The 25,040-nt window shown below is 38.2% G+C and overlaps 1 protein-coding gene across 2 annotated transcripts in view; it reads left to right on the forward strand.

The window, feature by feature from the left end:
• Positions 1 to 25,040, forward strand: part of Niban1 (niban apoptosis regulator 1) — a 154,138-nt gene that overhangs the window by 110,002 nt on the left and 19,096 nt on the right. For both annotated transcript variants that reach the window (XM_063240293.1, XM_063240294.1), the window contains 3 exons: positions 15,274 to 15,389; positions 23,445 to 23,549; positions 23,858 to 24,020. In XM_063240293.1, the coding sequence (XP_063096363.1) occupies positions 15,274 to 15,389; positions 23,445 to 23,549; positions 23,858 to 24,020 (384 nt within the window). The remainder of the gene's footprint in view (positions 1 to 15,273; positions 15,390 to 23,444; positions 23,550 to 23,857; positions 24,021 to 25,040) is intronic.

The following is a 25,040-nucleotide window of genomic DNA, read 5'->3' on the forward strand; positions in this document are numbered from 1 at the left end:
TGATAGCTTTCCAGTGATATGTCCAATTGGAATAATTTGTATGCCATTACTCTTACTTAATAAGTGAATACTGCTCTCTTAGTGAGGAAATGGACCCAACATTAAAAACCCTTTCTAGTTCTGTGATTCCATCGTGTCTTCTTTAATCACAAAAATATCATTAGAAACTTAAAAAAAGAGGCATTTACTTACAACAAACACACACAACACACACACACACACACACACACACACACACACTCTCTCTCATCTATTCAAAATCTTTGCCACTTCCAACACAGGAATAGAGGTTTTGTTTTTATTTCCTTTTCTTTGTTTTACCATGAAGGAATTAGATCATTGGACTAATTCTTTCAAATAATTATATGGGATGAGTTAATTATAACATGTAAGTGAGGTCTGTTATTTACTGGGAGCACCTAAATCCATCACACATTTTAAACTGCTTTTCATTTTGGCAGACTAGGATCTGGGTGAACAATTTGTTGCTATAAATACACCAGATTGTTGTAAAGCTACATCCTGTTTGGAAATGATCTCATTTGATATGTTTGCTTGTGGTTAGCAATTCTCTACCACACAGAGCAGGGTATTATGGTATGGCATTGTTAGAGATCCTTCAAAGTTAAAGCTTTAAGGACTCCTCATTGCTCATGAAGTAGGATTTGTAAGATATTATCATCAAGGTTCTTGAACTAAGCTTAGTTAGTATACCTCAGTATATACCTTAGTATGCATAAGGACTTATTACAAGTAATTTTATGTCTTGTATTTTTACATTACTCTGATCCTGGATTGTTCTTTGAGATGAATTGTGCTATATGTAATGGTGAATTAGAGAAAAAATATTAGGTCTCTTTTTAAATTTAGAATAGATCCCTTTGTAAGGATATGTTTGCAGCTGGTTAGGTGTGCAGGGATGTTTTCTTTCATTGCTTTTTACTTAGTCACCACTCAGATAAACAAGCATCTCTTGGACCACCAGCCACATTGTTCAATATGTCAGCCACTAGCCACATGTGGTAGTGATCCCTAGAAATGGGCCACTTCAAACTGAAGCATGCTGTAAGTGTACAAAGCACACCAGATTCCAAAGACTTAGTATGATATTAAAAAAAAGATGCAAAATATTTCACTAATAATTTATACTGATTATTTTGTATATTTAGGGATTAAATACAATATATTATTAAATTAATTTTATCTGTTTATTTTTATTTTTGTTACATTTCTGTTGGACAGCATTAGGCTAGAGTCTCTTTGTTTTCCATTTCCTCTTAAATTACTGTGAGGAAGATCTTTAAACCAACTACATGTCATTTCTTCAGTCATGAGCGCATGTGCACATACATGTGTACACATTTATGTATGTGGGGAAGAATTCCATGAGAAGCACAAGGAGCAAAAGAAAGCAAGTTGTTGGGACCAGTTGGCCTGAAAGGGCACATACCTTTACTTTAAATAAGCAAAAAGGAGTGATGAATACAAATTACCTTCCACAGGCAACTTTGTCTTTATTTTAAAATAGGGTGAATTTCTAAAATACCAGACATAGCTGAATTCAAATGTCAATACATATACCAGTTCCATAATTTCATAGAAAGTCAAATGAAAAGTTTTAAGAATTATTGTTGTTGCTTTCAGTAGTTAACCAGGCTGATCAAGAACTGACCTATATCCCAGTTGATAGTCCTGTTTTGAGAGCATAAGATATATTTTGTTCTATAGCATTTTATAAAAGAAAAATTTCTGGCTATGGTAGACTCTTTTAATGGTCTTACAGTTTATACACAAACATGCAAACTGTTATAGTAGGTTTTTCTGTAGAACTGGATAATTTTATAGATCAGAATGTTTTTGTCAAATGTTTCTTGTTTTTGTTTTTGGTACATGGAATCAAACTTAGGACCTTGCACTTGCCAGGCAGGTACTTGAGCTACTGAGCTAAATTCCCAGCTCTGTTAAATGTTAGAATATCCAGGAGAATCCATTTTTTCACAGTTGTTAAAAGCTGTTTTAGAGATGAAACCCATATGACTACCTAAGTTAGTGATTTAATGTTTTATATGCCAGTTTTGCTATAATATTGCCATAGAAGATGAAATAGCATACTTGAATATTTTCACTGTTTTATTAGCTAAAATAATTAGATAGTCCATGTGGAGAGCCCAGGGTGGTAAACATCACATAAACAATAATTCTATATTCAGAGTCCAGGGGACAAAGAGGCTGTGGACAAACCCTATCTGATAGAAGAATGGTAAAAGTCACATACAGTGTTTTCTTGTATTGCATTAATGACTCTGCAGCCCAGAGAAAGATGAGCCTTTGGGAGACAGCGCATGAGGACTTAGTAGGAAAAAAAAGGATAATGTGGTCTTGAAGTTGGAACTCTCCATCCCATGCTGGTATCAGCACTATACTCATGTTTTTTGGGGTTTTTTTTTTTTTTTTTGCCTTTTTCATTTTTATCGGTACCGGGGATCAAACTCACGACTGTCTGCTTGCAAGGCAGGTGCTTATGCCGCTGAGCTAAATCCCCAGCCCCCCTCATGTTAACAGAATGAGCTATTCTTTAAGATGATCATAGAATCACAGCATTTCATAACTGAAAGTGGTGATCTGACAGCCTCACACTAGAAATGAAAAAGAAATCACTGGAGGAAGCTAGTGAAATCTTCTTAGTAAGCTGAATTAAACAATATCTCTAAAGAGAGGAAAAAAGAAAAAAATTTCTTCAGTTGAAATCATACTGAAAATTGTCCGGTGAGCTGAATTAGCAGCTGGCCTGAAGCTCTGCTTTCCCCAAGGGCGAGAAAGGCTGGTTTTCCTATGTGGAAATCCATCCACCAATGCTAATTCACTTTACAGACTCTATGGCATGAACTCTGAGTGCTGAGTACCAGCAGCACGCTGTGATTTGGCAGTTGCTTGTGCTTGCCAAAGTTTTTTTAGGTTCCAGGGCCACACTGTCACTGGACAATTTTGATTCTACAGAAGCAAATATTGTCCACCCTCATATGAGGATAATCATTAAATCAGTGCATATCCTCCAAAGGATAATTAATAGTGTTTAGCACTTTATAAACTGTGAGCCACAAATACAAAATTCCTTTTCATCTAATAATTCCCTTTTCACTTCTTATGCATTTCCTTTCGGTCACTGCTCCTATGGGTACTCAGGATGAACATGCAATTTTATAATTTTTTTGCAATTAAATAATCACTCAGTGATTTTTTTCCATGATCTTTCTAACTTATCACAATTGTTATTTTAGTGACTGCATAATATTCCATTTACTGAGCATATCCTGTGCTTAAACATTGTTAGCTAAGCCATTCAAGAAGTCTCTCCTTGACCTGTACTAAAAAATAACTATAAATGCTTAGTTTTCATAATAAACTCACATAGTTGACTCAAAGTGTAAAGAATGTTAAATGGATTCCCTTAGTGAGACAACACATGCCAATATACAGGATATACAGAGTCATAGGCTTTCAGCAAAAAGCTTTCCTAGTGCCTTTTGGGTGAAAGCAATTATGCAAAATTGGCATACACTGTTGGCTCAACTAACCCAGACATTAAAAAGAGCTGTTTTGGTAGCCACTGATCCTTCTTGTAATAGGTCAGGAATGTAGATACTATTTTTATTGGTATTGTAGATACTGTAGATATTTTTATTGGTACTGTAGATTGGTATTGTAGATTATTATGACTGCTGTATCTACTTAAAAAAAGAGTTTATCCCTAAGAACTGAATGCTAAATTATTTACTCCTCTTTCAAAGTAGAGTGGGAAACATGAAAGCAGGTAATGTTTTTACCTTATCAGGGCAGGTGAGGTTTCCAGAGTCTGTTTGACCTCTCTACTTCTTAGAAGAGAATAAAGTATGAATCAGTTGAAATTTTTTTAGGTCTTTGGGGAAAAGTTACAAATAAAGGAAATAGATGTATTACTCTAGACAAGAGAAGACCACTGTCACCAGAAGTTTTAAATTGGTAGGTTTGATCCATTTCAAAGCTGAGTCTACACCACACTAATTTATTTGCTGCTTTTATTTTTGTTTTTATTTGATGACCTGATAAAATGAGTTGTTTATTGATGTGATCTTGGGCAATGACATGAATTCTTTGATACTCAGTTTTCTGGTTTTCTATGTAGCATGATTATATAGCTTTCCTTCCTTAGGAAATTACAGTACGAATAAAATGAGGTGTCATAAGTAAAGTCTTCTGATAAGTTCCAGGCAAAATAATGATTTATAATAATGATGAGTGGGCTATTCCCAGAGCACATTATCACCCAGTGTTACCTCTGTAGGTCTGCAAACCTAGGAGATGATGAAATCATACCAGCTAATGCCAGCGATTTTTTTTCTCTAATGTAAACCTGGCCAAGTCTTCTTACTGTCTGCCTTTTCTTTCAGAAAGTGTCCTCTCACAGATGTAGGTAAGGCTGAGGTGTTCTGGATTCACAAGGTGTTATGGCTTGTACCTAGATGTCTCCCCAAAGCCTTATTTACCCATAAATAGGGCTTTGGAGAGGTCACTGGATCATCGTGCGTGATACTAGATCATTGAGTGTGTGTTACTGAATTAGGCTACTAATTAGTTTTGCATAGTTTTGGGTGTATATGCTGGATTTATTGAGGAGGGGATATCCACCCTGAGTGTGGGTGGTACCAATCAATAGATTTGCAATTTTGATGGGATAAAAAGAAACACAATAAGGAAGGTTCACAGCTTCCTGCCTTGCCATGAGCACTTTTTTCCTTGGCCATGCCACTCTCACTGGAGCCAGCTAACTATTCACTGAAACCTCCACAAACTGTGAACTAAAAATAAACCTATCCTTCTTGAATTTGTGGGTGCTAAGCATTTTGTTCTAGCAATGAGAAAATAACTAAGGCACAAGGTAAAGTTGTACACAGAATCAGTCAGGAAGAATATTTTTAATATTTGCATGTGCTACAGGGACATTATACCAGCCTGTGACTAGAGAAGCATCTTCCTTATTTATTTGAACTCAGGCTTACTTTAAATTATGTCCAGGTTGTGTGGTAAATTTTTGCCTGCAGGAAATAAACCACACAACTCCCCACAATGTCACTGAGAGGCGTGTAACCCAGTTTCCATGGTCTGAGCTAAAGGATAATCCAAGCATGTGCATTGCCACAACTGCCTGTAAAACATCATAAGTGAATACTTTTAAAGTTCACATTTTAATAAAGGGAGTTAGATAGTTTTTGTTTTTGTTTTGCTGAGGTTTTTTTAATATAATTTTTCTCCTGAATACATGTCAGAATCATCTCCACAAATAGTTATTAGAGAATCTGGAGACAATTCTGTCCTATCTTAGAATACAGGTCTATTTGTATACAACTATGTTTATTTTTCCTGGGCAGAGAGGAAATAATTGATTGTGTCATTATCCTCTTAGCCTGACACTGCCCAGAGAGTTAATCTACCACATTAGGTGGTAGATTAATTCATGCCTATGGATAACATTTTAATCGGTCACAGCTTCAGGACACAGAATGTTTTCATGGTATTGGGAAAAACAAATGATGACACTGCCATTACTTTCTGGAAGAGCCTAGAACATGGGTCATTTTTATTTTTTTAAGATTTTGAAAAAACTTAAGGTAAAGGAAACTGAAATCATTTATACTAGGAAAAAAAAAAAGAGGCTGTCACATACAAGAGTTAAAAAACCACACACATTCACTGAGTACCAAAAAGGAAAACGAGGTCAGCTGAGGTTACATCTGAGGATTTAGTTCCAGGCAGTGGTGACACCTTCTGAAGGGGTGGGGTTCCTCTCCAGGAGCAGAGCTCCAGTTGTTTGGAATAATGTCTTATGAACCTGCTCACAGTGTTGTCTCTTTGTTCACATGTTTTTGTTAAAGCTCCATCGTAGTGCTACTTTTGTTTCTACTTTTGTTTGAGCAGTTAACAAAGAGAGCATGTCGACTGTTTCCTTCATGAGGAATGGAGTCATCAAGACCCTAAATAATCAAGATCCGTAGTTTTCTATTGTACCTTCCATGTAATCCCCCAACAAATGTGGTGTGTATGCTACATGGAACAAAAGCACCTGAAGAACTTGTTTAAATGCAGACTTCTGGGTCCAATCCCAGACCTACTGGATCAGAATCTCTGGGGCAAAGTTCGATAGCAGACCTATTAACAAGCTCTTTAGGTGATTGCTATGTAAAGCAATGTAATGCTAGGTTGAGGAATGCTTCCCACAGAGTGTCCCTGTGGCAACATTACCAAGAGCTTCTTAGAAATGCGAACAAGTTGGTCCCACCTCAAATCCACTGTTATCACTCAGGGCTGGGGCTCATCAATCCAAGGCTTAGCAAGCCCTCCAGGAGTGTTTGATGCTTACCAAAGTCTGAGAAGCACTGAAAGCTCGTGGGGAAGGGACTCATTGAGACAATCTAATCTGCTTGCAGCACTTTATTCATAACTATGAAATTTCAGATTCGCAAGAACTTTATAGGAGATTTAATTCAGTACTCCATTTAGTGTTTTAATTATTTGCTCTTCTCCTCCCTCCTTCCCTTCAACCTTCCTCTCCTTTCTTTTTTCCCTTTCTCCCATCTCCTACTTTGTTCTCTTTTCTTTCTTTGAGTATTTGGTAAGTACTACGGTATGTACTACGGACTGGGGGTGCAGTGGTGAATAGAAACGCAGCCTCCCTTGGATTACAGTTTGGAAAAGGCAAAGTTCATGTGATTATGCTAACTGTAAAATTAAAAGTACTGTGATGGGGAAGAGAGTGATGCCATAAGAGTTTTAATAAAAGATTTTGAATTGGTCTGTCTACATACTACAAATTGACTTAGCTCTGGTGACGTCCTGTTAGAGTCTATTTGACTAAGATAAGCTTAAGTATTAAAAATGTATGCTCCACATTGAATTAAAATCTGCCCCATTCTCCTTCAAATCACACATTCCTAATCCTAGTATCTGAATTGGCAAGGACCAAACCCATGCGTTCCTGTGCGCTACAGGTCTTCATGTAATGAAGAATTCTTCCTTCCGGGTTTTGAAGATGTAGAAGGAGATCCCTTCCTTGTGGGTTTTTCTTTCCAAGGCTCATTCTAGTCTTCGCTAGTTGTATGCCACCTTTTCTTAAATTTCAAATGTTTATAAAATATTCAGGTGCTTAGAAAAAAGGACATGTATAGAATGATAAGCTTGGAAGAGCAAATCCCATATCCATCTTGTCCTTGTAGCCCACATTTCTGAGGGTCAGCTCTCCCTGCTTATGGACAACCGTATCACAATTGCTGACTTGTACTGGTCTAATAGTAACACAGAACCCCAGGATTTGGGGTTTTTTCTTCAAGAGTTGTTCTTTTATTCCTTCAGTTTATTCAGTGACTATGTGTTAGGCATATACTCTGTACTTTTGGATTGTTAGATTCACTTATCCATATTATGTTTCATTTTGGATCCTGAGTCTCTAACCCAGAAGACTGTTAGAAATTTGCATTTAAAAATATATTTTATGGTTTTGTATCCTTAGGCGTAACTCAGAGATAGGCAAACACCAAGTAAATAAAATATAGAACTACTACACAGATTGCTTACTTGGGATACTGAAAATATTATAGGGCTAGCATCTATCATTTATCTTACTTATGATGTCTGTTTGCATTATCAGCCAATCTAAAGTCAGTATGTCAATCAAAATCTTGCAAAACATTGATAACTGCCTTTGCCAAATGTATTTAGAGGATATTTTTTATAACCTTCTATCTACCAGTGTGGCAGTTTTATCTAAAGGAAATGAGCCAGTCTGTCTTTACTTTTTCTAGTAACCACCACTTCCTTTTCTCTGTTGATGAACACCATTCTAATTTTTATTGACAATTAAGAATTCATGAGATGATTGCGTTTGGCTAAAAAAGGCATATGACATTTTGTTTTTGTTTTTGTATTTAAAATTTGTTGATTTTAAAAACAAAAAAAGTTAAAAATAATACAGAATTTCAAAAAATGGGAAATTAACATTAGTGTGTTGCATATTATCATCTTGAAAGTAGTTCAGATTACAAGATTTAGGCATGAAAAAAATAATCAGTGAAAACATAGTATTCTTTTTCATGAATTAACCGAAATTTATAGTATAGTTATCCACCTTTTATATATTTACACACACATACATGTATATATATATATAACCTTTTTCCTTCTTTCTTTTTTCCTTTCTCTTATTCTAGTTGTTCTTTCCTTTTGAACACTTTCTTTCCCTTTCCTTTTCACAATATCTGTTTTGGATCTTATTTACTCTTTTTTTAAAATTTACACTAGAGAGACAATACGATGTTTACACAAGGCATATGACATTTTTCTGTGTGGTTAGAAATTTCTCTAAAAGCAAAGTCTTCACTATTAACTCCGCTCTTGCATTTGTTTGGGAGGTGTTTTATCTCCTCTGAGGGAGTTCTTATATTGTGGACAGGAGATGAATATTTTAGTCTAATAGTTTATAAAATATAGTTCAGAGTATATCTGGCGAAAGTGACCAGTTTCTTCTCAGTACTTAAGGCTGAATTCTCATTTGTAATGTAGTAATGGGTACTTTCTTGGCTTGGCCACCTAAGTAGGTTTTTAAATAGAAACTAAAACCTTTGTTACCATTTTGTTAGAATAAGCAGCAATCATTTTTAATTCCAGTGAAGGAGTTTTTATTTATTTTGTCTTATTTTTAACAATGTCTTGTCACATTCTGTCTGGCCTTCAGTCTGCTCACTTGTACAATTAGGAGTCTAAGGAGAAAACAGCAGAAAATTTTCAAGATGCTGGTATGGGCAACAATTTTCTGACAGGACCCTAACAGTTTAGGAAATAATACCTACAATTGACAGCTAGGGTTATACTAAATTGTACTGTGCAACAAAGAGACAGTGTGCAGAATGAGAAAACATCTTTGCCAGCTATTCATCTGTCAGAGAAAAAATATCTAGAATATATAAAGAAATAAAAATGTAGCACCAAAAGAACAAGTAATTCAATCAGTAAAAAATGAGCTGAGCAGAACCTTCTCAAAAGAAGTACAAATGGTCAATAAATAGTTGAAAAAAATGCTCAATGTCTTTTGCTGCCAGAGATATGTAAATCAAAGCTACAATTAGATTTCATCACACCCAGTCAAAACTGCTCTTAGTAAGAGAACAAACAAAACAAAAAACAAATGCTGGCAAGAATGTAAGGGAAAAGGAGCCATTTTTATATTGTTGGTGGGAATGTAAATTAGTATAATCACTCTGGAAATAAGTATGAAAATTCCTTTGAAAACTAAAACCGAGCATGGTTGTACACTCACACCTATAATCCCAGCACTCAAGAGGCTGAGGCAGTAGGATCATTGCAAATTCAAGACCAGCCTGAACTGCATAGTGAGACATTGTCTCAAGAAGACAAACAAACAAACAAAAAACTAAACTAAAACTAGAACCACCATAAGATCAAGCTATTCAAAGGGCCTAACATACTATCAGCACACTATAGAAGCATCATACTATAGAGATACCTACATAGCCCTGTTTATCACAGCGCTATTCACAATTACCAAGTTGTTAAACCATTCTAGGTAACCATCAACAGATCACTGGGTAAAGAAAATGTGGAATATATACATAATAGGATAATATTCAACTGTTAAAAAGAGTAAATTCATGTTATTTGCAGGAAAATGGATAAAATTGGAGGTGATCCTGTTAAGCAGAATAAGTCAAACTCAGAAAGAGATGTTTTTGTCTTCTATGTAGAGCATAGGTGGGAAATGATGTGAATGTACCAAAGGACTACTGTGGAAAGGAAAAGAACAAGGGGGTAAGGACAATGAAAGTGGACACAATCAAAGCACATTATATGCTTGTATGAAAATATCATAATGAAACCCATTATTTTGTGTAGTTAATAAGAATTAATAACTGTAATTTTTAAAAAGCAAAATAAAATATAACAAACAATTTTTACTTGATAATCACTACTCTATGATAAATATTTGGAATTATATGTTTCTAAACAGAGTAGAAAAATCTCTTTTAAAGTAATCTGTTGTTTTGATAGTATGGTGGATTAAACCCAGGGCATTCCACATACTAAGAAAACATTCTCCCACAGAGCAATATCTCTGGCTCCCAGCCTTTTAAAATAACTTTAAAATTAAACCACAAAATACATAGAAGATTACCACGTGAAACTGATGAAATTTGAATGAAAAGTTTGGATTGCATCAGCATCAATTTCATGGTCTTGAACTGCAGAGTTGAAATATGTTCTCTTGGCGTGGGAGCCTGGGTAAAGGGCATGTGGGAATCTATATTAATTTTTATAATAGCAGGTAACTCTAAAATTATTTCAAAAAGATTTCAAACATCAAGCCATAGAACATTATAGCAGGACTGGAGATAAGTGGATCTCACCTGACCACTTGTTAACTTAAGCTGTTTAACCTTCCTGAAACTCAGTTTCTTCCCCCGCTGTAAAGTGGGGAGGTGAACATCTACCTAGTGGAATCATTGGAAACATTAAATGAGATGTGGCCCTTGCACCATGGTTGGGAATCCGTAAGTGTTGGCTATCTGCCCCTGTGCACAGTCCCCTTGGTTCTAGAGGAGAAAGAAAGGCAAACAGCCTACTGCAGCTCTCCTGGAGCCCAAAGCTGGAGATAGTTCAGCAGTGCACATCAGCAAGGAGAACCCATAGCAGTGTAGTGAGTAATGCCGTTACATAAGTTTCACAAATCACCAGGCAGATCAGCTAACAAGGTTTGGCACCATTTACCAGTAAAATAAAATAACAGAGCCGCTTCCAAACCCAGTCCCAGTGCAGCAGCCGGAATCGGAGTCTACGATAACTCCACAGGCCTTGGAGTTTTACAGTTTAAGTTGACTCATCTGTGTAAGGGGAAAAAACAAAAGTGATGCCTTCCTGGCTGGCCCCCTGAAGGGCTGTCCCTAAGAGGCCTTAAGAAAATTTCCTTTCCTTGCAGGATTCTTAATCATGTCTTCCAAATGTGAGTTTTCCATGCAGCTGCATGGATAAAGAAATAGGGAGCAACTGTGGAGAGCAGTGCATTCCTAGACATTTCTCAGTCCTTGGGGATATGATTGTCGAGTGAACAGCCAAAATGTATCTATCACAGGTCTTCTAAAATGCTTATAGTTTCCCAGGGTTGTGTCTGTGCCCTTGATCATGGTGAGTGGTTTATCAGTGAGGTGGGTAGAAACACGGAACATAAACTTAGCCAGATTTCTAGTGACATCGTGGTGAAAAGAGGTTAGGAGGCAGACTGGCTGATTGGACTCATCACACTAAGTTGTAATTTAATAGGGATAATGTTAAAATCTATCCTTCAAAATCAAAAGGAGAAATACAAGTTCAAGAGAGGCTTAGATTGGCAAGAATTTTATATGAAAAAGGTACAGGAATTTTATTGGACTGCAAGAAAGATATGGATATAGGTAAACAGTGTGATGTGGTGGTAGTTATAAAAGGGTTTAGAAATCAGAAAGAAAGTAACCTTTCTTCTTTGTGTGAGTTATGTTAGTCAGACCATATGCATTATATTGTAGTCAGATCTAAGGACCTGGTTTAAAAATAATGTTGATAAATTAGAATGGATCATTGCAGAAAGGAATGAAAAAGAAAGGCCAAATTTAAAAAGATCCAAAAGATACGTTGTCCATAGATTAGTTGAAGAAGATTAAGTACATCCAGCTGATTACTGCTGTTTTGAAGTTCCCATATGGAAGAGGTGTAAACTCTTTTGCTATGAAAGGGGAAATGGGATTAGTGAGAAAGAGAGAGTTTATGGAAACAGATTTTGGCTCAAGAGAAGGAAAAACTTTCAAATAATTAGAGTAATGCAATGATGGAAAGAACGATTTCATTAAATTGTGAGCTATCTGTTGCTGGAACTATTCGAACCAAAGCCAAATGAGTGTTTGCCTGGGATTCTGATAGATCCTAGCATGAAGCAAAAGCTAGAGGTAGGTGACCTTTAAGATCACATCCAACTTCCATAGTCTATGACTTAAGTCAGGGTGAATGCCAAGGCTGCTTATGACATGCCAGAGCCACTTTTTCAACTCTTGGCCCTGGTGCTGACCAGCTGTGTGACCTTCAGCTAAAAAAAAATTAACAAATTAATCATGTTTTTGCCCCGGTTTCCTCTTCCATAAAATGAGGAAGCTGAATTTAATGTTGTCTAAGTTGCTGTCAGTGCACCTGTTGTATTATGTGTTGAAAAAGAGACTTGGGACTGATACTGGCCATTTTCTAAGTCTGCTTGCAAAGAGGAGGCTTAAAGAGCCAAACCATTGGTAATTTTGTTGGCCTTTGAGCTAAATTCTCAATTCATTTGTTGGCAGGAGCAGGGGATTGTGAACCTGGAGTTTGTTCCCTGAGAGCTTTACCAGGAAGTTGATCAAATAATTGGGAATCTGATTCTTCTCAAACACCTGTACATTCGGCCTGAGTTCAAATGCCTTTGCAAACAACTTATGAAAAATGAAGATCATATTACTATTGCAATATAGTTTTTTACAAAGGAAACCTTTGTTTTTTATTTGCTTAGTGATATGCCAATTGCTATTGAATTTTGTTCATAGCCATAAGAACAAATGCTCATAAAGCAACTTGCTCTGTGGCAGATTTGCTCTAAAAGTTTTGTACAAATAAATTTATTTAGTTGATTTATGAGATGGAAATCACATAATGAATCTGTAGGTTATATCCTGTTCCCCAAATGGTAAGGAAGTGATAAAAATCTTGTTTTTGTGTCTTAATGGTCAAGAGCTGTTATTCTGAGGCTTCATTGTTCAATGACTATAAGTTTTTTGTGGTCTCTTTGATCACTAATAAATTTCTTCTCTGCTTGTGTTAAGGTACTTCACTTCTACCACTATTACCTTACAAAGCCCTCTTTTTGTTCCTTCTTTGACTTTTACAATCACATTGCTGTTTCTAAAATCCTGTTTCTTCAGTTACTGTTTTCTAAAGATCATTGGCCATTTAACCATCAGTGCAAGTGTCCTTGTTTGCTTTGATACAGATCTAGAAGATAAAAGGATTTAAGGTTTCTGAGGTCAGTGGGGGAAGAAATACGAAAAGTTACGCTGTTTGTGATGAGGTGAAGAATTTAAAACTTTTTTCCTTGGCCGGCACGTCTGGCTACACTCACTCTATCCAAATACAGTACCACATTTTCTTCCATCTCCTTCTTTCCTAAGGTTGGAAATGAAAACAGCTGTTAAAAATAAGAGCACATGACTCAATCTTGAATCGCAGTGTAGTAATTACAGTTTCCATCTCATTTGGTAAAGTCCCTCCCAGCGTTCTGAGCACATATTGTGATCCCCTTGTGGGGAGAACACTATCAGTGGTATTGTCAATTTTACAGCAAGATCTTAACATTTTGTTTTCCAGACCTCTGAGGTTAAGCACAAAATCAGTTGTTGAGCCAAGAAAAATTACAAAGTATGAAGTACTTTGGTTTGCAAACTTGGTGCTTGGAACATGCCCTTTTTTTGATTTTTTATTTTGACTAAATCTTTCTATTGATATTACAAATGTCAGTTCTTGGTCCTCATTTTGGAAAGGGGAGTTTCTGGACTTCAGAGTATCTTCATTGTGGAGAATTTTGTTTGAACTCTCCTAGAGGTTATACCCTGATTGTATACCCCAAGTTTCTGAGGCTTGTGATCTTGTAAGCAAATCTCAAGAGTTCTATCCACAAACTGTTGACTGTTGCCTTGCAGAGTGGGTTGATTCTCTTTTAGCTTTGCTCAGTCCCCTGTATCATGTAGTCCTTTTCCATGTAATCTCATTGTTTAAATCGGTGATGGTGCCCCCTGTGATTCAGTGCCTTCGATTGACCAGTCAAACATCACCCTATAAATGCAGATTGCATCCTACAGGCATGAGATCCTTGTTGCAAGTGTGAGCCTAGCCTGGGGAAGTTAGTGACTTACTGAGACCCTGTCTCAAAATCAAAAAAACAAAACAGTGGGTTGGGGATGCATCCCAGTGGGAAGGCCCTGGATTTAATTCCTGGTACAAAATAAAAGAGTACTCTGTGCCCTTCAGTCGGAAAGGTCTTAAAATTGTCTTTTGCTCACTTCATTTCTCCTTTCTAAGATTTGTTTTCTTTATTATTTGATTGAATTCTTTCCTTCTTTCTTTCTTTTCTTCTTCCCTTTCTTCTTTCCTGGTTTCTCAAACTCAGAGCCTCATATAGCCAACCACAAGCTTTGCCACTGAGCAACATATCCCTGATCCCAGTTAGATTATTTTTAAGTTCATTTCCCCACTAAGATTTCTACAAGTCTATTATTACTGTTTTCTAAGAGCTAGCTATGTATTGGAAAGGAAGACACATGAATGGAATCATCCCAAATTCCACTATTGGATATTTATTCCTTTATTGTGGGGTATTACTTCTCAGATAAAACATTATAAAGTCCAATATTTTTGGGAGGACAAACCATAAATTAGTATGCAAGGCAGTGCCATACAATGATTAGAAGGAGGCATCAGACTGCCTGAATTCTCACCCTGGCTCCGCCATGAGCTAGCTACTGTATGACCACAGGCAATTAATTTACCCTTTTGTGCTTCCATCTCCAGATCTGTAAAATGTGAGTGATACTTTCTTCATGAGTTTTTGTTAGGTCTCCATGAAATAGGTAAGGTTTTTAGATGAACAGTGGCCTGGTACACAAATGTTAGCAATAGTTGTCTTCTGTTGCAAAATTAGCATACTACGTGATATCCTTTTGACAAATATCTGGTATCAGATTACAAAGAAATTAGTTTTCACAAAAGGTCCTGTTGCTGGGTAGCCTGTGTGGGGAAATGTTACAATTGGTAGAATAAAGTTAGTGGATATGTGGATGAGAGAAGAGAAACATGTATGAGAAGGAGAGATGAAGTTTTTTTAGTAGCAACCACTATGTACAGGAACTACAAAGGTAGTCAGCTAAGATGGTGAGCAAGTAATGTGATGTACACTTGAAAATGAACTTAAGTGCTTGCTTAGATTATTTTATGTCTCATAATTTCATGCCTTGCTATAGATCCATGGTGGGGAACTGTTTAGACAGCCCGCTGCAGTGTACATGCCATAGGTTTGCCACCACTGCTGAGGATAATATTAGAGCTCTGAATTATCACACTTGAAGAATTGTACAAAAATATAAAATAGAGCATTTCATTTCGCTAAGCGCCCCTTCCTCTTTCCTTTAGATTACATGAAGCAGACGACATTTGAAGCCCAAGCCTTTTTAGAAGCAGTGCAGTTCTTCCGACAGGAGAAGGGTCATTACGGCTCATGGGACATGACTGCTGGGGACGAAATCCAGGTAACGTGGGGCTCAGAAGTTTGGATCCTGTCTCCTTCTGGGCAGTAGGAGCTCAGAGTCATCTTGCAGTCAGGCATCACAAGGAAAACAATTACATACAGGACAATAATTTGTAGTATTATTTACAGTAGTCACTGAGGAGTCAAATAGAAAGAAAGTGCAGGAAATCTGTCCCCACACTAACGACATAGAAAATCCAGCCAAGGGTCTAGATCCCATGGCAATAGCTTACATGAGTTCAGCTGTAAACCTAGAGCCTGTGACAGTGTCTCCTACAAGTCCAACTGGAGGCCTAGAGCCCATGAAAATGACTCATGCAAGTCTATTTCATGAATCAACACTGGGAAGACCCAAGGGTCAGCGGTGGAAGATGCAAAGTCTATGCCAGCCAGTTGGTACAATCTTTGCAAGTAGGTTGAGGGTTCTGCACTGGAGCCAAGAAGTTATGCTCAAAATAAGGACCAGAGCACTCCTGAAAATTAGCACAACCATCTTCAGCAACAATGAGGTGCTGAGCTCCTCAGACAATAAGAACAGCCAAGCTCATATCAGGAAGCCAGTGTGACAAGCATCTCCGGGAAACTGAACAGCACACGTCTTCCCAGCCAGGAAGTGATGCTCAAATTAAGGACCAGAGCTCCCCAAAGTGAACCACAGCCATTCTCAGCGACAAGGTCCCAGGCTCCTCCAATGATAATGCAGAGTTTATTTTAGGAAAGCCAGCATGACAACCTCCTCCAGGAGAACCAGCAGCTCCAAATAACAATGCCACAGAGAACCAACAACACTAATTTCTCCCTCTCCAGTTCTCCTTGTATATTTGCAACAATCCTCGGGTGGGCCCCCAACTCAGCACCATACTGATTCAGTTCAGCTGGTGTTAAGTTGACCACCAGTTTTTAATTCGCCACATAAATGATCAGAAAAAGTTGCAAGAATGAAAGATACAGTTTCAAAGACCAACTCTCCTACTGCCTTGAAGGGTTTAGTCAGCAAGCTATTGCACACCCAGTACAAAGAGCACTGGACCAAGCATTACACAGGGTAACCTGAAACACAGCAAAAACAGAGGAGAAACTGATCCCCTTCCCTCTCATCCCCACCTCTTTGAGAGGCTTCTTGAATGATCTTGTGCTTCCTAATTCAAAGAAATGTAAGGAGTGAGGTGTCATGCAGTATGTGAAGGGGCATCAGGGTTGTCAGACCTCCGTTTAAGTCTTGAAAATTATTTAGTTTCTTTTAGTCTCAGATTACTTCCCTGGCAAAAGTAGGAAGAATAAAGTTTACCACTCAGGGTTGTGAGAATTAAGTGAGATGTTATTGAAGTAGTATTTGGCATACTGTTTCTTTGTCTATTGAATAACCTGTAAGTGAACTAATGAATAGAAACAAATTCAAATCTCATTAGCCAGTTTTCTATATGTCTCCAATTAAGGACCAGAGCTCCCCAAATGGTAAACCACCTCTAGTTTTTTGTCCTCTGTGGTCCCCTATAATTTCCCATGATCCTGATGAAATGCTGATCATGCCCTGAGTACATTGGCAGGCTTGATCTCAGTCAAGGACAGTGTTGCAAATCCTAAAGGAAACCATTCATGCTGTGACCCCAGTCTTCATGATAATACCACTTACATGGCTGATTTGGCTAAGAGGAGGCTGAGTATGGGCATTATTAATTTAGGAGATCACATATGTATTCATTTGTCATGTCTCTTTGGGGTCTGCTGGAATTTTTTTATTAGGAAATAATATTTGAAAGGTTTCTTAGCCTCTATCTGGTCATTCAACAACAAGAGCCAAACATTGTCTTACGATGGTGAAGCTGTTCTTTATTCTTTTGCCACCTGAACCAAAATCTCCTCTTTTTTGGATATATTTGAAGTGACTTAATTTTCCAACCTGCCAGTTTTCAGTAACTAACATTTTGGGAAGCATAGCTGTTTGCAAGTGTGAGAAGATTAAAGGGTACAGTACTTACACGCACACACACACACACACACACACACACACACAGGAATAAAACAAAAGAAAGGGAACATTTAACACTGATTGGCTCTTGTTTTATAACCCAAAATATTTAATCTTGCATAGATATTTAAAATACAGACCAACACTAAAATAACATTTACTATATAGAGCAAATTTTCTGTCTTAACAATCACACAAATTGGGGAGGACAGTTATTATTTGTCTTTTGTAAATTAGAAAATCAAGGGAAATATGTAAGAAGTAAGTTGCCTAGTTATTTCATTCAGTAACTATTTATTGAGCATTTACTATGTTCCAGATTCTATACTTGATGATAGTGATCCAGAAATGATCAAGATAAGCTCCTGCCTCATGAAGCTGGTAGTTTCACAATCACATATTAAGTGGACAGAGGGCAAACCAAGTGATATGCTTATGTCTCCTGAGCCAGTGGAAGTTCAACATCCATGGGGCTATATTGAGTTATATAGTCATTATCCCCATGAGTTCAGCTAGGGCATTGGCTTGATATTTTTCTTCCACTTGAAATCTTGTATCAGTTCACATTCATTCATGATGCCATTGAAAATAGGTACATAATAAATGCTTTCTTAAGGGGTTGGATGTTTTTTTCCTATTTTTCCTTCAGGTTGATAAATGCTTAGTGTTATCAGATGAAAGAGAGATAGATGACTTATCTCTTGTGCTTGTGCTGAGGCCAAGCATAAATAGAAAGCATCAAGAAGTCCAGGCAGCCATCTGCGTGTGAATGGACATGTGCATATGCAAGGTCTCTACACATTAGACTGTCACAAGATGTTAGTTAAGGTGCTGATTTTGCAGTAAAAAAAATACTGTGGGAAAACAAAAGAGAAAAACAAAACAAAAAATAAAAAAGAGCTCTATCAATGCAAGAGTCATCAAGTAATGAGTAAGACATTTGGTTCCTCCAGGAATCTGAGTATCTTTGAGGAAATCACCAACTTATAAAGTGAGCTTTAGAAGGTCGTTTCGGAATTGTTTGTGTAGCACTCACTAAGTGAGAGAAAGAGCATTCAGAGAGTTTAACTGAAGTTACAAACAAATTTGTACCTGAAACACATGTTGAACCAGCTTAGAGAGGTTGGTTTAAAGGCAATGCTTCTAACATGTTCCTGTGTTTCCTGATAAGGAAGGTTCTCCATGAGCTCTCTACAGAGCAGAACAGTGCGGCAACATAATCCGTAGCTTGATAGAAAGAAAGATCTGGGTCCAAAGGAGTTTTCCAGTAGCCACAGAAAATGACATAGCATAACTTCAGAATATGAGTTTTTAAAAATTTAAAGCCTCAGGTTTGCTTCCATATTTCCTTCCTACCTTCCTATCTTCCTAATCATAACTCTTAGTCCCTTCTACTTTAGGGACTTATTCAAAAGATTCTCAGCCTTCTGACATTATTTTCTTCATAGCAATGACGCATGCAGCAAATGTGGCCATCCCTGTGGTGATGATTACTTTAGGCAAGGATCCAGGCAAAGCAGTTTCTCAGAATAACTCGCCCAACAGACGTTAAGGTGAAAATATTTATATATCAGCAAAAACCTCAACGTACTTTTACTTTTGTTGTTGTTGTTGTTACCAGGGATTGAACTGAAGGCCTATGCTTGCCTATCCCCAGCCCTATTTTCTACCTGTTGATATAAATGTATCACACATGAGATCATGTGGGAAAGCCCTCCGCAAGATATAAAATATCTAAGGTTATTTGGTATATTTATGGCTCGCCTTTAAATTAGGCAGAGGGTTGAGATAAGAGCTCATAATTCCCATAGAACTTGGTGGTTTCAAGACAAGAAAAGTATCTGTATTGTGGGTCTTGTCCATTCCTACCAGAACTGCCTTCTGTTGAATGATGACCCTCTTTAAGTAGATTCTTTCACCCATAGTCCTTCAGTTAGGGCCAGGTGCCAAGGGCTAATAGCCTGCCCCAGGAATCCGGGAGTGTCTCTGGACCTCCCACTTTCTTTGCAGCTCCAGCACCTGAGAGAAGCACAGTGTACAGTGTGGCCTTCAGTGAGTATAGTCTTGGTGTTTTGGCTTTGATCTATCTAATGGTTTTTTTTTTTTTTTTTTTTTTTTTTTGTCTTTTTGAGACAGGGTTTTGCTATGTAATTCAGTTAAACTCACTTTGTAGCCCAGACTGGCCTCAAAGTCACAGTAATCTTCCTGCCTCAGCTTCCCAAGTGCTGGAATTACAGGCATGTGCCACCGTGCCTAACTTTAATTTCTCATATGTGTGATGAAATTTTTAAGTGTCCACATCCTCAGCAATTAAGTTTGTCCACACATTCCCTCCTTTTTTAAAAAAAATCAAAATTATACTTTTGATTCTTACAGTAAAACTCACTAAGATCCCATTTTGTGGGGAAGAAGATAGAGAAGTCCTTCATTATTATTTATTGGATTAGCTACTATCCCTAGAAAGGTCCAAGGGCTTAGGCTGTTGGAGAACTAGCCAAGGTGGGGAAATCCAGAGTAAGTCCTGGACAGGTGAGGCAGCATGTGGTCAGGGTAGAACAAGGCTACAAGGTTTGAGGACAAAGAGGATGTTCCCGGGTGAGACACAGATGGCTGCAGCCTGTATAGGCTCTGCTCTGTGGCTGAGTATGAGCCCTCCCCGCTTCAGCTCCCTGGCAACACATTCCTACTGGCTCTTTTTTCCCAGACATACTTGCTTTTCAACTCCCTAAGTTGTAAAATAGAACCAAATTTCTTGGAGCATTGTATGGGAAAGGCTAAAGAAAACTGTAATAAGCCCACCCAAATGGAACTTTCTTTTTCTTTGGCCTTTGTCCACAACATTTGTATCTTTTTAAAATCTGTTTTAAAATCACACTCATGCTATAATTCAAACCAATCTCTACAAAAGAATGAATGGGGACAAAGATTATTATTCTTGAGTTTAATACTTTTCAGCCAAGATAGTATTGCCCATTGGTTGTAAATTCTGGCTTAGCTCCTCTTCATTGCTGCCTGTGGGCCAGTCCTGGACCTTAGCGTTCCAAACAAGTCTACAGACCAGCATGGGGCCCATGGATTACTAATTGCTTATTGAATCTAGCTGTTGGACCTGCACATTTCCATGGAATTTGCACATGTTATTTCTCCTAAAGTCATCGGAAAAATGATAATATCTCTTGACTGCCCCCAAAGAATGCCTGAGAAAGATAAACAGCCCCCTCAATGAATTATCAAGGCTAATAGAAACCCTGTTCCCATTATAATCTTCATCACAGTAGGCAGAGCCACAGTACAGATAGCAGGGACCCCACTTGCACCAAGCTGAGCAACTATCTCTCAGGAACCTGGAGACACAGCAGGGTTGGACAGCTCATTCACGTCCACCCTGGAAGTCGGTTTGTTCAGATCAGCTAACATACCTCACCCTACCACAAGGCACTGCTTAAAGCAAAATCCAGTGAGCTCATGAATATTACCAGTACCATGAGGCCAGTGACCCCAGAAAAAGTCTTCCTTAATTCCCAAAGTATAAGTTGAATTTTTCTGAGAAGTGAAAAGGAAGCGAATTATTTTAAATAAATGTTATGTACATTTCACACACACATGTCTCAAGTGATTCTCTACTTCCTTCTTGTTCCCAGTCCCACTGCTCTCGCCCTTTCCTAAATCTTAACCCATGGCCTTCTGCTGAAACCTGAGCTGTTCCAAGCCAGGGAGCAGCAGGGAAGAAAGACAGGCCAGTGTTAGGGAGAGGACTTGTAGGACACTACTCAGATTTAAAAGATAGGTCTTCACTGATCTAAGCAAAATTTTAGAAGATAGCCCAGAAGACATTTTTTTTTAAAACACCCTTAAAAGTTTAGATAGATTCCAGTATTCTCTTTACCTTGCAAATGTCCAATTGTTTTAGGTATTTGCTTTCTTTTTTCTTCCTTTTATAAAAAAGTGGATCTAGATTTATTAAATAGAGTCTTCATAAACAACTATCATATTTCCAGCAGAACATGCACTGATAATTAACAGTACCCAATAACTTTTAAATTTCCTTCTTCAATTATAAAACCTAGCAAAGTTTTCATTCAATGTTAAGAACAGAAAGAACTTAGAGTGAAGGTTAACATTTCACTTTGAACAACTTTTCACAAGCCAAGCCCAGCCTTTGAGGAATAAAAGCTGCAGAATTATCTATCTGAAGACCCACTGTCAAGAAAATGAACCATTGTTCTTTTGAGGAATGTCATTTTACTGACATCACTAGGAAGTCCAGATTGCCTGGTAACCAGTTTTGGATAGAAGAATCCAACAGGTTTCTGAGCTTTAGGAAGTTAACTTCTGCTGAAAGCCTAGAGAGAGGAGAACTTGGAAACTAATTTTAGTTTTTCCTCACGGAGGTGTTTGTGCCAAGGTGTCTGTGTAAGACATTGTCAGGGAATCCCTCCTGCTGGGAGCTAAGAAAAGATTCTTTACAACTAGAAGGAAAAAGTGTTTCCCCCATAGCCTTCTAGCTTCGGAGATGTGTATTAATGAAATACGCCTCTCCTCCAAAACAGTGGTGAAATAATCCATGTGCTAATAACATAGCTATAAGAAAGAAAAATCAAATTCTGTGGTTTACAAAACTTCATAAAAATTAGCATTTCAGTCGCCAGAATCCATAGCCATTAAAACTACATCTACTCCACTTGGGCTTTTCAGCTTCAGCTTTCTGTCCGGCCCATTTTGGTGTCTTCATTTCCTGTAATTGCTCCTGCTCTTGCTGGCATTAGCTGTTCCTTTTTCCTCATCGGGCACCTTTTCTTCCTTCTCAGTTGTCTGTTTTGGACTTGGGCTGTATCTTTGGAGGAGCAGTTTTAACTGACAACTTTGCAGATTTCTAGGACTCATCCATCAGCTTGGCTTGATCTCCCTCAGTCTCTTTGGGCTTTCTCTTGGCCATAGTGGTGATAGTATGGGGAATGCATGACTGGACAGGAGGATGCAGGGTGCTTGGGCTTTGATCAGTCCAGGTGGGTTGTCCTTACCCTGTTTTCTTCACACTTCTCCTTCTTTCTTTTTTAAAATACTATAGAGCAATGATGGCGAACCCTTTACAGCTTCCAATAATATAAACAGCCCATTGCGGCATATGTGCTGTAGGTTTGCCACCACTGCCACAGAGGGTGGAGCTGATGTTCAGAGGACAATAAGGAAAATAAGAATAAATACACTTAGATAATGATGGGGTTTGAGGAAGAATGATAGTTCCAGGATGTCTTGATTACTTTTCTCTCACTGCTGAGACAAAATATCAGACACCCAAAATTAAGGAAAGAAAGATTTATTTAGCTCACAGTTTGTGGAGGTTTTGGTCCATAATCAGCTGGCTCAAAGGCAGGGTGGCGTGGTACAGGGGCAATTTTCAGGTGATGGAAGACAGAAAAAGCAACCAGTGCAAAAAGGGAGGAGTATGAAAGCAAGCCTTTTTCCCATCCTTGTATCGTATGCAAGCTACCCACCCTAGTGTGGGTGTAGCACTCACTCATAATCCCTGTATTGGACCATGAGTCAATCACAGACCCTAGAAGCCCACCCACCCCCACTGCATGAAGCTTTGGGGGGACATCTTGACAAAACATAATGCAGGGAGTACTCACTAGGACTGAAGCCATCAAAAACAAGCCTGACTCTGCATAATTTTACTACTGAACCCCTTGGCCATTATTGAAATCTCTTCTTGTATTTTAAATGCATTAGGTCCTTCTAGTTTGACTATGAAAACTCTGATTTTGAAAAATTTGTTCTTTCCATTGGGGATAGCAGTGGAAACATGTCAGCGGATGTTTCTGTTCTTTGTGACTTTAAGAATGTTTACCCTCTACGATTGTCTCAGTTGAGATTTCTGTGGCCTCAGAACCAGGTTAAACAATTAAATTAGGTTTAATTCCCAATACATACACATACACACATGTGTGCACACACAGAACTATTAACCTAACAGAGTTTACATAGCCCAGGGAAGGGATGGTCATTGTGAGATCTCTAGTTGGCCCAATGCTTGGACTTAGCCATTCCCAGCTGATCAGCTTTGGATTCTCCTCCTCTTTCCAGATCCTGAGTAACCTGGTGATGGAGGAGCTCCTACCAACCCTTCAGACAGATCTGCTCCCTAAAATGAAGGGCAAGAAAAATGATAGAAAGAAGGCCTGGTTTGGTGTAAGTGGGAATCATGCTCTCCAGCTGTGCTTCTCCAAATGTACATTCCCTTCCCTGTGCTTTTAAGAGCATTTTTTGTTCTTGTTAAATAATTCCTTCTCTGGGTGGAGAAATGTCTATATCAAAGCTGCTTAATCTCACTTACATAAGAACTAATCCAAACAGACTTGAACTTTAAAAGAAAACTCGAGTGTGTGTGCAGTTTTGTTTATGTTATGGGAGTCTGTGGTGAGTCCTCCCCCTGCCTCCCCTTCACTCTGTCAGGGCTTTGCACACAAAGGCTGATTCACATGTGACTCCCTTTACAGCTGCTGGAAGAAGCCTACAACCTGGTGCAGCACCAAGTTTCAGAAGGATTAAGTGCCTTGAAGGAAGAATGCAGAACCCTGACAAAGGGCCTGGAAGGAACAATTCGTTCAGACATGGATCAGATTGTAAATTCAAAGAACTTTTTAATTGGAAAGATCAAAGGTCAGTGGAGATCATCTAATTTAAAAAGCTGTATGTTTAGGGATCGGCACATGGTTAGAATACAGCTGGCTCTCTGTGTTTGTGGCTTTAACAAAGTACAGAATGAGAATAAAAGTATAGATTGAGAGTAAAAGAATTACACTGAACACATTCAGATTTCTTATCATGATTCTTTAAACAATGCAGTATAATAACTACTCCATTTACTGTATACTTACTATATAATTACTAGCATTTACCTTTTATTAGATATTATAAGCAATCTAGAGATGACTTAAAGTATGTGAAGGATACCATTGGATATGCATAGTTTATATGCAAAACACTGCACCATTTTATATTAGGAACTTGAGTATCCCTGGATTTTGGTATCCTGCGGTAGGATAGGGAGCTGGGTCTTGGAACCAATTGCCCACAGATACTGAAGGGAGACTATACATAATTTTAAAGAAGACATGAACTGAGGAAATTGGGATGAGGTAACAGTTACAATAGGAGCATGCCATAGGTATCTAGACCAGTGGTGGTGAACCTGTGTGTGCTGCAGTGGGCTCTTTGTTATCACTGAAAGCTCTATTGAACTAAATATCGACTCTTTATTTTTTATTTTTATTTTTATTTTGAGACAAGGTCTTACTAAGCTGGCAGGGTTTGGCTCAAACTTATGATCTTCTCTCTTCAGCATCCCACAGTCCTGGGATTACAGGTGTGCACTACCACACCCAGTTTATATCCAACAGTGATGGCTTCTGCCTGCCTCTCTCTGAAGTAAGCTCTGAAAGGCAGAGCCATGTTGCCCTGGTTTACTCAAGTATATAGCCAGAGCCTAGGACTATGCCTGGCATACAGAGACTCTCAGGAATGGTTGGATCGTTGAACAATGGATTGTCCTTTAACAGGAAAGCCCACCATTTCAGCTGAGCATCAATATATCTGTATTTCTAGCCCCAGCTCCAACGTTTACTATTTTTGTGTACTTGGTGGGTGGAGACTCGATCAAATTTTGTTTGCCTTGGTTGT

This window comes from Cavia porcellus, unplaced genomic scaffold (genome assembly GCF_034190915.1).
Source record: "Cavia porcellus strain 051 isolate PalLab524CR breed Dunkin Hartley unplaced genomic scaffold, mCavPor4.1 scaffold_29, whole genome shotgun sequence".
In the NCBI taxonomy this organism is placed as follows: Eukaryota; Metazoa; Chordata; class Mammalia; order Rodentia; family Caviidae; genus Cavia; species Cavia porcellus.